Source organism: Pocillopora damicornis, chromosome 5 (assembly GCF_964200805.1).
Source record: "Pocillopora damicornis chromosome 5, jaPocDami1.2, whole genome shotgun sequence".
NCBI classification, from domain to species: Eukaryota; Metazoa; Cnidaria; class Anthozoa; order Scleractinia; family Pocilloporidae; genus Pocillopora; species Pocillopora damicornis.
In genome coordinates this window covers 9,750,619-9,764,818 of record NC_142674.1, presented here as the reverse complement: position 1 = coordinate 9,764,818, position 14,200 = coordinate 9,750,619, and the positions used below count along the sequence as shown (strand labels likewise).

Here is a 14,200-nt window from a genome sequence, read left to right as displayed (position 1 = left end):
ACTTGGCCAAGTCAGATAACTATTCAAGCAAAAGTATGAAATTCATGTCTTTAATTTATTTGGTATAACTGACCATGACAAATAACCTAAAATTTGTACAATAAAAGACTGCTTCTAAATTGTCTTTTGATGCAAAAATATATATTTTACAATGAAATCCATCATTGGATTATTTCATAAATTTTAACAATAAGTTCCATGCAAATTAGAACTGACTCTCACAATGTTGGGATACTTAACAAAAACTATTCATTGTTTTAAAACAAAGAATATCTATAAAATGGACTTCATCATTCAATCATGTAAAACAGACACAAATTTCATGAAAATCAGCAATGTCACTTACAATGTCTCTAGTTGGGATTAAAGCCAATAAAAAAAATGGTTGTTGTAAAATGTAATAATCAAAAAATTGACTTTGTTATTTAATAATTAGAGAAGCAAGCAAGCTTTGTGCAAATCATAATAGAAAATAGTCTATCTACTGAGTATCCAATCATATCATTTTAATTAATCTTAATTCAATCGATTCAATTGTTTACTTTCCTGGCAGGTTGCCAACCACTTGCCCTTGTGGTTAGAGAACTAATTTTATTTCTCAGGGCTTGCTTGATTGTAGAGGCCTTCCCCCCTTGCTTTACCACAAAATCTGCAAAGAAAAAGAAACACAGGAGCTTAACTTTCTAGACTTATGCATGACAACAAGGTTGTGTTACTTTGGAAAGACTCATACCACAATCAATAATCTGAGATCACTTAGATCAAAGGAACTTCTGAATACTTGCTTGGAGTTGTTTTCCTCACTTTTTTTTATATGGATGGTCCCAAAGTTTTTTTACAAGGCTGATCCTTGAGAAAGTCATGTTGATCAACATGTATAAGTGTACAGATTCCCAATAGTAATAAAATGACAAAAACACCAAATGCAATGTACTTACCCAAAATTGAGGAAACAATGTCAGCATTTAAGCCCTCTCTGGCATTTGCTCCGGTCAGATTCTTTCCCACTAGCTCAGAATTTTTATAAAAGCAGCTGAGCAGGAAACATGCTGCTGAACTTGGGCTGTTTTTACTCTTGGCTGTGTTTATGTGATCCTCGTATAAGTAGACACCTCTACCTTTTGACAACTCAACCATCTAAAAAGGACACACAAATTTAACCATAAGGTTTTCATTACAATCATGTCATGTTTTTAATGTTAAATTGAAGGAAGGCTATGGTGAACATTTGAATTTTGAAAGTGCATGACCACTAAGGTAGTGAAAGCACTTTCAACTGATTCCCTGCACAGAAGTTTTCAAGTAGTCCCTCCTACAATAGCCATGTAAGAAATTATTTAAAACTCTAAACAAACTCAGTCTACATTGCATTTGATGGTCAGATATGCCTCTTAAGCTCAAATTATAAAAAATATATAAGTTTGATAACTTAAGCTTTACAGTCTAATTGCCAGGTATTAAGCCTTAAAGCATGTACCTTGAAGCGTGCTGCCACAATCTCAGGGACTTTCCCAGGTCTGGGGAGCTCTTCATAACAACCATTCACTACAACAGATAAATGGATTACATCATAGCTTTAATTAACTGGCTAACATGGGAAGATTAAATATAGCAATCAATCAGTGGGTCAATCTGCTTGACTGTCACCAGTATTTTAATTCATAAGTATGTAAATGTGGAAGAATAATCTTCCCTTCAAAATATTATTCATATCTTAATACAAGCATCACTATTTGAAACACAATAAGATACATCATTAAAATACAATTTGCAAGAGTTGCAGCCTTGTTAAAGTGATTTAAAATGGTTTATTCCCTACTTTCAGAGTTATTGTAAAATTATACAAGATAGACTATGATCAACTGGTATCCGTCTTTCCCCTCACAATTAGTCAATCCAATGAGAAGCAAAAGGAAAAGCAGACAGGAAAATGCCCTGCATTCTCTATCCTATCATTAAATATATGAGTGCTAGTCATGTAAAAAGTGAGATATAATTACCTTGAGCCTTGAGTTTAGCAATTTCTTGATTTTCTGCAGCTATGATTTCCTTATACTCCTCACATTTTTGGCAGCTGTGGTGGAATGTGGACCTTGGCTTTTTTCCACCCACAGTTGGTCTTGGAGGAAGTTGTGGTTGACTCTGGGAGAAATCCCTGGGTCTTTTTCCACCAACTGTTGCTCTTGGGGTTTGTGAAGCTGGTTTGGCAGAGTTAGAAGGGGGAGGAAGAGAGAGGGGGTGATGAAAGTAAGATGAACATTCAGATATAATATCTCTTCCACCAAAATATTCATCATCATCCATGGGTTCAGCCCTGTCAACATCATACTCCTCTTCATCAGATAAATTGGTAAATGGCTGCTTGCTTTCGACATCCAGATTTCTTGCTAAAGAGTTCATCTCTGCAAGTATGCGGTTATCCCTTTCCATCAAAGCAGCTCTTTCCTTTTCTTTTACAGCCTTTTCCCTTTCCTTGTTTTCCTTAGCCTTTTGTTGTTCTACTCGTTTCTTCTGTCGTTCTGCTTTCTTTCTTGCAATTTCTTCCCTATCCACCATTTCTTTTTGTGTGGATTCTTCACCCTCCTTCTCTTCACTGACATTTTTTCTGTTTTCCTTTGTTTTCTTTCCTATCTTTTTCATTTTACTTTGTTCTGTTTGTTTGGGGTTTTTCAATTTCTGCATGGCAACTTTTCTTTTCATCACTTCCTCTTTATCATCTGCAAGTTAAAACATCTCCAGCTATCAAAAAGATATCCATTAACAGTAAAAATAAACTTCAGTTGCAGCAACCAATCACAGCACAAGTTTGCAACAAAAGATTCTGCATCTGTTCGTGATTTTGTTGCCTCCTCTTTCATCTATTTGAAGCTTGTTTTAAATTATTTTTATCAAATTAAATTATTTTATTAAATCCTATCAACAAAATATACAACTTGCAAGAGGCGCACCATGTACCAGTAGTTTGTCACCATGCCTTTTCCATTGATTTGGGATTACAATATCCATTTCTATCCTTAATTACCTCCAGGGCTCGACACTAGCCACACAATGGTAGAAACACACATGGTTTTCAATCTCCACCAGCCAGTCTAGCTAGTAAGCAAACTGAAATTGTTGTAACATCTAAGTTGACACTTAAACCACTTGGCTAGTAAGTTGAAAAGTTAGGGTCGAGCCCTGACCTTAATCATGACTTTTTCAAAAAGATTTTAAGAAAATGGATTGTATTTAAAGTAGGTGGCACCATTTTCATCAATGTCATGCTTCCATGATGAAAAACCGAGCCATTTCGTAACATTTCAGAGCTAATTCTGTCAGATTTGCATAGAAAAGCAAAATCGAACAACTTTAATTTCCTATCACAAGATGATCAAAACAAAAAAAAGTGCTTAGACTCACCACTTTCAAAAATTATTGTGCACAAGTAAAAGGTATCCCCATACTGTGCCTCTTTAAGGCCATCTTCCCTTGTTCTAAAGTCGTCGTCAGTTTTGATGTCCAAAATACCGTCATCTACAAACTGAACCAAGTAGTACACTGTACGAGCAGGAAAGAAACATAAATTAAAAGGAAGTTTTACATATTAAAAGGAGAGTTAAATAGTAGGAACTGAAAGTATTATTTCAAATATGTGCTCCTAAATTGTAAAGATATAATGCCCTAATTTTGACATGAAGTCATGTACAAACAAATAGAGAGTTACTGTTTACTGGGGTCTCTCTATTTAAATCACCCGCGGTGTGCACACGTGGCCTGAATTCGAAAATGAGCGCGAAAGTTATGAATAGACATTTCAAATTGCAAATCAACCACAAGAAAGCTAAATATATTTCATTTTCATTTAAAGCATCAGAACTGCGTTCTTTTCTTTTGTACTATGCCCTTCCCTGTCTCTGGGGACTTCTAGAGGATGTTTATTTTCAGCACCTCGTGCTTCTGGTAGATGCAATCTATTTACTCCTACAAGATTCCATTTCACCAAATGATGTAGAGAGTAGCTCATCAATGCTGTTACACTTCTGCACAAGGATGGAGGCCCTGTATGGTAGAAGGTATGAGACATACAATGTGCACATGCTGCTTCATCTCCCAGATTGTGTGAGACATCTTGGTCCACTATGGGGCACATCATGCTTCTGGTTTGAGGGCTATAATGGGGATTTGACAAAACTGTTTCATGGTACACAGAATGTTGACATTCAAATTACCCATGCAGTTTGCATTCATCAGAAGATACCCGAGCTAACCCCTCTGCTTCCTGCTGGATCAGCAGCAAAGAACTTCTACAAACATCTTGTGGAAGGCCGTCCACTGCCCGTTTGTGGAGATGAAATTGCAGAGAAGGTGTATGCGATAGGTAGCCTTCAAAGGCTTGAGTTAGATCCACAAACCAGCGTAGTTGTGAAAGATCTACTTGGGGAAATTTTAACTTCACATAAATTCAAGCGGCTCTGGAAACATGGAACAATGTTTCAGTGTAGTCAGTATCATGCAACTACAAAGAGAAATAGCTATACAGTTCAATTTACCAAGAATGGTACTTTAAATTTTGGAGAGTTGCAGTTCTTTTTAAAGTGTTTTCAGCTTTGTGAACATTCTGATAGAATTCATTATATTGCCATCTTGAAGCTGCTGAAGCCTAACCCAAAAATTAGCCTTTCAAAGGATAAGTTCACAAATGCTATGGTTAATCACATTGTTCCTGTTAAGAAAGCAAAAGGAGCATTTGTTGCAGTTCCTGTCATGGATATTATTTCAATGTGTGTTTCTGTCAACATCAGTGATTCTACAAATGCTGGTTTTGTGTGTAAGCTTCCAACTAGGTTTGAAAAGGACTAGGCAGTAGTTACAGGGCTTGACACTAACTTTTGAACTTACTAGCCTAGTGGTTAGTGATAACTTAGACTTTACTAGCCAAAAATTTTTTTACTAGCTAAGTAAATGAATGAATGGTGTCAGTTCTAATTTTGTTGAATGGGCCTCATGTTTTCCTCACATCAAATCTCTAGGTTAACAAATCACAAAGAAAAATCTAGCAATTCTCCCACAAAGACTTTCAGGACTCTGTTTTTCTTTGAGATGTTCGTGGAAAAAATTAATATTGAGACCTGGAGACATTGTAAAAACTGTTGAGACTTCTTCACAGGCAGGCACCATAGAAATGTTTCAAAAGCAAAACAACAAATCCTGGAAACCTTTGTTGGTGAAATTTGAGGGCAATAAATGCCTGATTTAAATGTCAAAGGAGATCAATCCTTCTTATCTAATTATTTCTGTAGTTGTAAACTTTGTCAGTAAGCGTACGATGACATGTGTTTTCACAGTTAATGAAATGTTATCCCTTTACAGTGGTGCACGAATTTGTGCATGATTTTATTTGGAAGTTCATGTTTTGTTCTACATATTTCACAAGAAAATTGATGTGCGCTTTCAGAAAACGCTGTCTTGTCTGTCAAATGTTTCTTTCAACATAATAACATGTTCAGTTACCTGTTGAGGGGCCACACAGTGAAAAGTAAACAGACTTTTTTTTTAATACAGATGTAAATTTGCAATGGTGCTGAACATCACGTGCCTAGTGACATGATAGATCCACAAAGACATTATGAGAAAAGTGTTTGTGCTTGTCTTCTTTGAAGAAAGACAGAAACTAGTTTGGTCAAATTTAGTTTGTTTACTAGCCAGTGTCTAGTGGGAAATAATTGAAAACTGTGATATCGAGAGTATCAGTCTCGAATAGAGCTAAAGTAAAATGAACCACAACGCCCTGCTTGTAGTAAAAACCTTGCTCTTCTTTTTTAAATAATAATCCAACTCTCTCTCTCTAGTCACGTGATCCAACATGATTGACTTACGACATTACAAAAACCACCAGCCAAAACTGAATTTTTACTAGTCTGTGGCTTGTTGGCTTCTGTTAGTGTCAAGCTTTGCAGTTACAATGACTTCAAAGAATATGTATGTTAATGAGCCGTGCAGACCTGTGTGTGTGGATGGTATTCTCAAAGTTGAAAGCTAATATACAGTGTAATATAATTCTTCTGAGAAGATAACTTTGCTGTGCAGGCTTTTTCTGGTTTTTAATACAGTATACCTGTAAACCAGCCAATCTGATTGTGTAAATGTATATGATCTTATCGACTGAAGCCCAATTAGTACCTTTTTAGTATAGTTATTTCCTACTACTCTCATTTGTGTGAGACATTAAAGTAATTATGATCTTTATCAACTAAAGCATCAGTACCTTTTCAGTAGAGTTATTTCCCACCTAATCAGACCTGAACTTGATTTACATTTGTGTCAAACATTTAAAGTATACTTGTACCCCACATCAACAACAAAGAAAATGATTTTCACTTGAGCAGTATACTTAAAGTGTACTTGTACCCTACATCAACAAAGAAAATGATTTTCACTCGAGCAGCATACTTAAAGTATACTTGTACCCTACATCAGCAAAAAGAAAACGATTTTCACTTGAGCAGTATACTTATAGTGTACTTCAAAAATGGTACTGCAGATGTACTTAAGTAAGTGCAGTACTATTGAAGTATTATTGAAGTATGATTGCAGTATAACCACTATTGACGCAGTATACTTGTAGTATACTTAAAGTATACTTCAAGGCTATCTTTTTTGGTAAGGGTGATCTCACACATGTGGTATCATCTAAGCCACGCTAGAGTGCTCAAACTAGAAAAAGTAGTGAGCATGCATTATGCTATATATATATATATATATAGTAAATGATTACTCTGTCTTTTCAAGAATAACTTGCCCTAAAGTTCTCATACAGTAATACATGAAAACACAAAGCTAAAATGTCAATTTGGTGAATTACAATCATGTCATCTTATGACTACCTAAGGATGAATTGATTTTAGTATTTCAGATAATGGTTGGCCTTGTCAACAATACTTCTAATCAAACACAAACATGATGAAAATGGAGACTGTTCCTTTCTAAGAAATTCCACTAATACTTAGGCAGAGTATTACATGACAAACTGCAGTAAATCTGGTTGACATGTTCAGGTCTAAAATGAATTTCTAGTCAAATTAATCTCAAACTGGTTATACTTGTATTGAAATTAATCCACAAATGAAAAAGATACAAATCAGGTTAGCTTAAAATTTATTAACTTGAAATTAATTTAAAACATGACAATGTTAATGATTTCAGGCCTACTTTACATACGTAAGCTGCCCCTCTGGCTGGTAGTGTTTTCTGTGTAGTCCAAGATCCTACCAGCCAGATGAACAAGACTGCAGACATTCAAATATGCCTATGGAGTGACTCCACGACAGTGTAAGACTAACATGGTATTTAGAAAGGTTTTCCATGAATCAAGAGGTAAATGAAATGAGTTAAATTCACCCTAAATAGACAAAGTACCCCTAGCCTGTGGTATTTTCTAGGCCACTCAAGATCCAATGTGCCAGAGGGACACAACCAAGAAACAAGAGGATATTAATGAAAAAAGTGATTCTAATATAGTGTAAGACTAAATGGAATGCCAAAAAGAAAAATTCAAAGCAAACTGTAAGAAAAATTGGGCAAAATAGCTTAAATACGCAAGCTGTACCTCTAGCTGGCTGTATTTTCTAAGCCTCTTAAGATCCTACTGGCTAGAGGTACAAGACCAAGAGAAAAAAATAAATATTAATGTACTCTCGTAAAAAGTGATTCCAAGGAGTGTAAAACTACAACTTGTAGTGCAGAAAAGTAAAATGTGGAACAAACCCTAATAAAAATTGGCCAAAGTCGACCAAGTATGAAAGCTGAGCCTCTAGTTGGTAGTATTTTAAAAGCCCCTTCAGATCCTACCAGCTATAGGTACAGGACCAAATAAAGATAAATAAATTTGTTTTTTTAGAGGGCACAGTAATGAATCCTGCAATCTGATTGGTTCTTTACCCAGTCAGTATTTTCCTATCTCTGCCCACGGGCCACGGTAATGCTTTTGTGAGTCACCGAGTACATCTCAACTTTGGTTGCCATTTTTCATAAATATACCTCGTTTTGCTGGCCGGGCAGTATTTTTAAGAAAACACATTGGTCACTACCTCAAGCCGACTTATGAATCCTCTCTTTTCTCTCTCTCAAATCACTTTGGTTGACAAAAAAATATTGGTTTCAGAATGAATTTGTACAAGCAATATTGTCATTACGTTGATTGACAAGTGGCCTAAAAAACCGTCTGCAATTGATTTTAATCATTCACAAAAAGTACTTAGAAAGTTAAAACGTGAGGTATTTGGTCACAGGTAAAGTGAACAATGGAACTTTCATTCATTTAATATCTGAATTTTCTCAAACAATTTGTTCGTAGTGAAAGAGTGAGCGAAGTTTTAATTTCAGTTTGACAATAAATATATGCTCTTGGTGAGTCTTTCCAAGTCCGTTCAATTTGGACATTTGGACCATAAACTGGGCAACAGAAACTGAAGGAATTTATTGAGAAAAGGCTGTATTAAATCCCCTTGTGTCTTGATGGAATGTGCCATTTGAGTTTAGTTTGTGTGTAGGAAAGATTAGATTTACACATACCGTTGCAGCAAACAAACAAGCAAACTCTCACAACTTCAAAATAAAAAATTTGAATTTATTCACAATTACTTTCCTAGCCATTTACTTATTGAAGAGAGATAAATCTTTGTATTTGATTGAATTGTCAATGAGAGTGAATAATACTTTCCATCAGATCACTGACTGTTTTTTAAGAAAACATTGTCATGACAGACCTTGCCAAACTAGTTCCGTTGTTTTTCATATCTTCTTGCGCTTTTTTTTCTTACACGCTCCCTAATTGACAGGTGTCAGATTGTGACAGATACTTGTAAAAATAATGTTTCAAACTTTGTTTGGAAGCCTTTTAAATCACCTTTATCATTAAGCCAGTGAAAATGTTTCAATGAAGCATCTCTCTTTAATTTGTATCACCTCTGCTTTAACTACCATTTACTCGCTCAAAAATTGTTCAGTTTATGGAAGATCTTGCTGAATTTATAGCCCTAAATCATTCAGGTTCTTTCAGAATGTATTTCAATAAGTTTAAAAAAATATATGTTTTTTACCTGCTAAGGGTCAGTCCGTATGGTGAAAAACTGTGACCTCAGCCTTGAAAATGCTGCCCTTGGCCTACGGTCTCGGGCAGCCTTTTCAAGACCTTGGTCACAGTTTTTCACCATATGGACCTCACAACCAGCAAATAACATATGTATATGTATTCTTGAAAAAAGTGATTCAAAGGAGTGTGAGAGTAATTTGAAGTGCAGAAAAAGTAAATTGTCAAATGAACTGTAGTAACAATTGAGCAAAGTTGACTAGATATGCAAGCTGTACCTGTAGCCTTTAGTATTTTCTAAACCTCCTGAGATCCTACAGTTAGAGGTACAAGACAATAGAAATTTCATCTTGGGGATCTTTCCAATCAGTAGCACTATGACAAGGGCATTATAGCAGTGATACTATTCATAAGTTTTGTTTACCTTTGCAAGCATAGGTTTTAGCAGCTACAGTGTTAAGCTAAAACTCTGCTGAATAAGAAACTTAAGATCAACAAGGGTGAAGGAGACTGCCACTCAAAATTTAACAAGATTTCCTTGATTTAAACTCACCAACATATTCTTCACCTGTGAAGCATGTTATAATGTTCATGTCTGGTGCAATCATGTTGCTTGACTGTTGGTAAATTGCAAATGTTGCTACTGGAATAGTCCCCCATATTGATATAGCAGGCAATTTCCAATAATCACCCAACATGATCTTGAGACCAAAGTTAATGATTACTGCTACTTCTTATTTGCACCAAAGTAACGAATATCATAATAAGGACTCATTGCACTCATTCACTTTATTTGCTTATGTTGATGTAAAGCAAGAGGTCAACTGAAAATAGATCACAAAACACTAACTGATTCGGTGTACTTAGAACATAACAGGGTATTGAGAAGCGAAACAATACAAGATGAATATACGTACCAACATTTGTGGCTCTAGTTCTTGAGAGGATATCCAAACATGTGCGTTCACTAACTCAAATAATTGTTTACAAATCACATCTCATATACTGTAAAACGTTCAATAAAGATTATGACGTCACGGTAACACATTGAGTTGAAAATGTTCACTTAATGAGATACAAGGGCTTATAATTATGAAAATGGGAGGATGCTCACTGGATTATCTGCACATAATCAGAGAATTGAGAGACTGGCGTGATGTGTATCGTGTTCTGTTAAGAAGCTTTGAAACTTTTTCTTTACATGGCATCTGAAGGTTTACTTCTAGGTGACAATAAAATGCTTGTTGCCCAGTGGAATAATCACAATACAAGGACGCCAGGTGGCCCCTTACCATGCCAACTGTATATTAATTGAATTCTTGATGTTCACAACTGTAATTATTCTGCAGTGGAAAACATTTATGGTGCTGATCAAGGGAACCCTATGTATGGAGTTGATGATAGCAGGGTCAGGAAGTGTAGAATTGCAAAAGCTGATCTTAATGAGTTCATGGCTTGGTAGGTATGGACTGCCACAAATGAAATGTAAAAGGCCTTGTAACCTTGACAGCTGTACACAAAGCTGTGTAGCAGCTTCTGCTGGTCCATCATGTTTGCCTGCTGACACAAATGAAAGGATTTAACTCCATATATGTTACCAGATAGCAGCCCTGTTAAGAGAGTTGCTGTACTATGGCTCTCCAATAGCTAATATTGTTGCCCCATCTGTGTGCTATGTTTGAAGACAAGGACATTTTCCTTTTAAATACTTCAGCAAAGGGCAAATTATTCACCTAAGCAGGTGGGAGGCTGGTGGTTTTGACCAAAGCACAGGGGAGAAGAGGGTGGGCTTTTTACCACTTGATTTAAGATAATATTTTTTTCTGTTCATATATATTTTTGCTCTTTTGGTATTAGGGGAGCTTGACAATTTTTTTCAAGGGGTGGGGCACCCCTCAATCCAATTACAACTGCTATATATAGCATCCTATTCCTAACTTTTATGGATCCCCTGAAGAATGTATGAATGCCGGACTGTCGGACAACTTACACAGTATGGAATACCGGGAAACCACGAATTGTATAATCAACAACAAGTCAATTTGAAGAAAAAATTCGATCTGAAACATACAATTATGCAGTGTAGTTACGAAACATTTATAAAAAGTGGGTAATGAACACAGTACAAGCTAATCTGATTAAGACTTTTGTCGTTCAAATCATTAAATTCATGTTAAATTATCGATCTGTTATATTTTAAAATAATGAGATCAATTGATTAAAACTTATAAGTTATCTATCAGTTTTTATTAATCAAATTATTAATTTCTGTTTATGTAATATTTTTCAATTTATTTACTAACATGTTAGTAAAGAGAGCATTAAGATCAATTTTGTATGGCATCAAACTATCCAAATAAAGTAATTAAATTGGTAAATTATTATTGAGTTATTCGTTAATAATCACCTGGTAATTATTCATCAATTATTTATTAATCAACTTACTTATTGTACATGTATTAATTAGTATATATCAATCAATACAGCTATTGAGTTAAAGCATTGAATTAATATTCTATGCTTTTATGTCATTTCATTTTGAATATTTTTTAAAAACAGACGACAGACAGACGCATGAAATTATGTACAGATCTGTTTTTGTCTGTCTCAAATCTGTAACAAGCCAGAACGGGCTATGTAGAGGAGAACACATACAAAACCAAGATGTCGGACCAACAAGATATATTTAATATAAGAAAACAGATGTCGTCAGCGGACCACGAGGTCGTGACAGTGTCACGCAATATTGTTACAAAATCCATCTCACAAATTATATAATTTGCTGCCAAATAGGCTTTTTTCAGCTTACAATGCTAGACACCGGCGCGTTTTTAACATGCCATGCTTTCGCACTGACTGTTTCAAATTTTCATTTATCCCGGCTATGTGTGTGTGCTAACCTAGATTTTTAGCTTTTCCACTGTTGTATATTAGCTATATTAGTTATATTAGTAATTTTATTTAGGTCTTAGCATTTTTGTAATAGGTAGTCTTATATAGTCTTATATAATCAATGATTGTGAAAAGCACGCAATTCAATGTATTTTATTTGATAATAAACTATCTATCTATCTATCTATTTATCTAAAAGTGGAAAAAGATATCCACTTAAGAGATCACAAAGAGTTAAGAAGGAAGCATGGAAAATTTCCAGCAATGATAAGCCAATATTTCTAATAAGTACTGATAAATGGATCATTCCACATGAGAACAGGAAAAAGACCATTTTTGGTCTACTACTCTAAGAATTTAAGGGTATAACTAGAATGCATAAGGACTGAAGTTTAAAAAATCATCGGGACTAAATGCAGATCCACTGTTTGGTACTGAGGGGGGCCCAAAGTAAGCAACTCTCAAAAGATTCATTTTCCAGTATAGTGAATGCAATAATCTTTTAACCATAATTCAAACAACTGAGTTTAATGAAGACAATATGTAACATTAAAGTTTTAGTTTGACCAAAGTTCTTCAGTAAAAACCAAAGTATTTTCAAATTACATTTTCATAAAAAGTGGTAACTGTCAGAACTATTGACATGGACGTTACATAACGTCCATGAAGTTTAAAGGAATTTTTTTCTCTCACGGCTGTTTTCTAAGCCCTATATAAAAACTAACAAAATATGATTTTAAATTTGTCACACTTCATGGATGTTACATCATGATGACAATAAATGCAGGAAGCTCAGTAATAATCACCCAAAAAGCCTGGTTCTAATATTAATTTGTTATACAACAATGAAAGGAATATTATTATGGAGTTAAAGACAGTACCCAGAATCTTATTGGATGCGACAACAATGAATTATTATAAGGGAAACAAATATTAAATAGTCAACAATGTCAAGTGTAAGTTATTTCATCTTTTAAAGTGAACATATTGAAATAATGGTCAATATAGCTCTGTGGAAACTTGCAAATTGCTTTCAGTCTCTAAAGTTTGAGAATAATGTGGAACTGAAAAAACCATGCATAAATACTTTTAACAATACACCAAGTGTAACATCTTTGAATCGAATTTAATCAGAAGAACTGTGTCGAGCACATGGTACTTCAAAAGCATGTGCTCCTAGAAGGTCACGTGATGTATAAAAATGATTACGTCATTACATCCCTTTCTTCCCTAGAAATATAAACAAAGAGTAAAACTATAAACGGTCACAAAGAAAATCGTTCATAGAGTCCTTGGTACAAAATAAGCAAACATTATGTCCATGTGAATAGTTCTTGAAGTGTTCAATGTCTCTATAAGTTCAATCTGTCCAGTGGTTTGCGAATCCTCTGCAGATAACGCCTTGGTGAATCTTTCTGGAAATCAGTACTTCCTGATTCGACTTCTGTGTCCATCTTAACTGAAGCGGGAGTGGTGTTTTTCTCCTGATTAGCCTTCGTATCACTGAGCTGATCATCAGTAGGGTGGTACTGCTTGACTTCAGTTGTGTTTCAGTGCAAAACCCTCGTGGGATTGTTGCTATCAAACACAACAACCTGATTTCCTTTCTTCTCTTTCACTTTTTACAGCTGAGGTTCAAATGTGGTGGACAGTTTGTTCTTATCCTGTTTCATGAGTACAAGGTCACCTTGTTTCACCTCACTCATCCTAGCATTTCTTGCAGCATCTGCATACTGTTTGCTCTTGAATTTCATCATTTGATCTCTCTCTCTGGTTTCCTCATCGCTGTGGGTTGGTTGTGACAATTTAGGTAAGTTTGTTCTTGGACACATACATACACACATAAGCTTTATTTATCCTCGGATTTCAATGTAGCTTACAAGCTAGTATCTCTGATCCTAATTACTAATTTTAAAAGCTACAGCAAGAACAAGGCTAAAAAGAGAAAAAAAATCATAATATAATAATATAATAATCATTAATATACTAATATAATGTAATATTAATGTAATATTAACAGAAACCGTGCACTAACAGTTTGCGCTTAAATTCACTATGATCTACAGTCTTTCTAAAGTGGTCAGGGAGGGAGTTCTAGTACTTAACAATAGGAAATACTTAAAAAATTTATCCCCGTAATGCACTTGAGCATTCTTCGAGAGCTTGAGAGAGTATAAGTTGACAGAGAACAAAGCTAACAGCGAAAAAACTTAATAAAATTACGGACAAGCTTGAAACATG

The 14,200-nt window shown here is 35.0% G+C and overlaps 3 protein-coding genes across 3 annotated transcripts in view; 1 reads left to right on the top strand and 2 right to left on the bottom strand.

Annotated features, from left to right (window-relative positions):
* Positions 1–39: 39 nt before the first annotated feature.
* LOC149045083 (uncharacterized) lies at positions 40–3,531 on the bottom strand. The gene is made up of 5 exons (XM_089208324.1): positions 3,400–3,531; positions 2,001–2,717; positions 1,478–1,545; positions 939–1,137; positions 40–649 (listed from the first exon to the last, which is right to left on the bottom strand). Exons 2-5 carry the CDS (start codon positions 2,698–2,700, stop codon positions 531–533), a joined length of 1,086 nt encoding a protein of 361 aa, XP_089064450.1. The 5' UTR covers positions 2,701–2,717; positions 3,400–3,531; the 3' UTR covers positions 40–530.
* Positions 3,400–14,200, bottom strand: part of LOC149045075 (uncharacterized) — a 61,035-nt gene continuing 50,234 nt past the window's right edge. Inside the window, exon 2 of the mRNA XM_089208317.1 lies at positions 3,400–3,537. The gene's annotated coding sequence lies outside the window, so the exon portion shown is untranslated. The remainder of the gene's footprint in view (positions 3,538–14,200) is intronic.
* Positions 3,766–5,703, top strand: LOC149045082 (uncharacterized). The gene has a single exon (XM_089205842.1). It carries the CDS (start codon positions 3,766–3,768, stop codon positions 4,837–4,839), a length of 1,074 nt encoding a protein of 357 aa, XP_089061968.1. The 3' UTR covers positions 4,840–5,703.

Coding starts and splice junctions, on each gene's coding strand:
- LOC149045083 (XM_089208324.1), bottom strand. CDS start 2,700: ATGAAAAGAAAAGTTGCCATGCAGAAATTGAAAAACCCCAAACAAACA. Junction 1,546..2,000: donor TGCTAAACTCAAGGCTCAAG/GTAATTATATCT, acceptor TATCTGTTGTAG/TGAATGGTTGTTATGAAGAG. Junction 1,138..1,477: donor TTGTGGCAGCACGCTTCAAG/GTACATGCTTTA, acceptor TGTCCTTTTTAG/ATGGTTGAGTTGTCAAAAGG.
- LOC149045082 (XM_089205842.1), top strand. CDS start 3,766: ATGAGCGCGAAAGTTATGAATAGACATTTCAAATTGCAAATCAACCAC.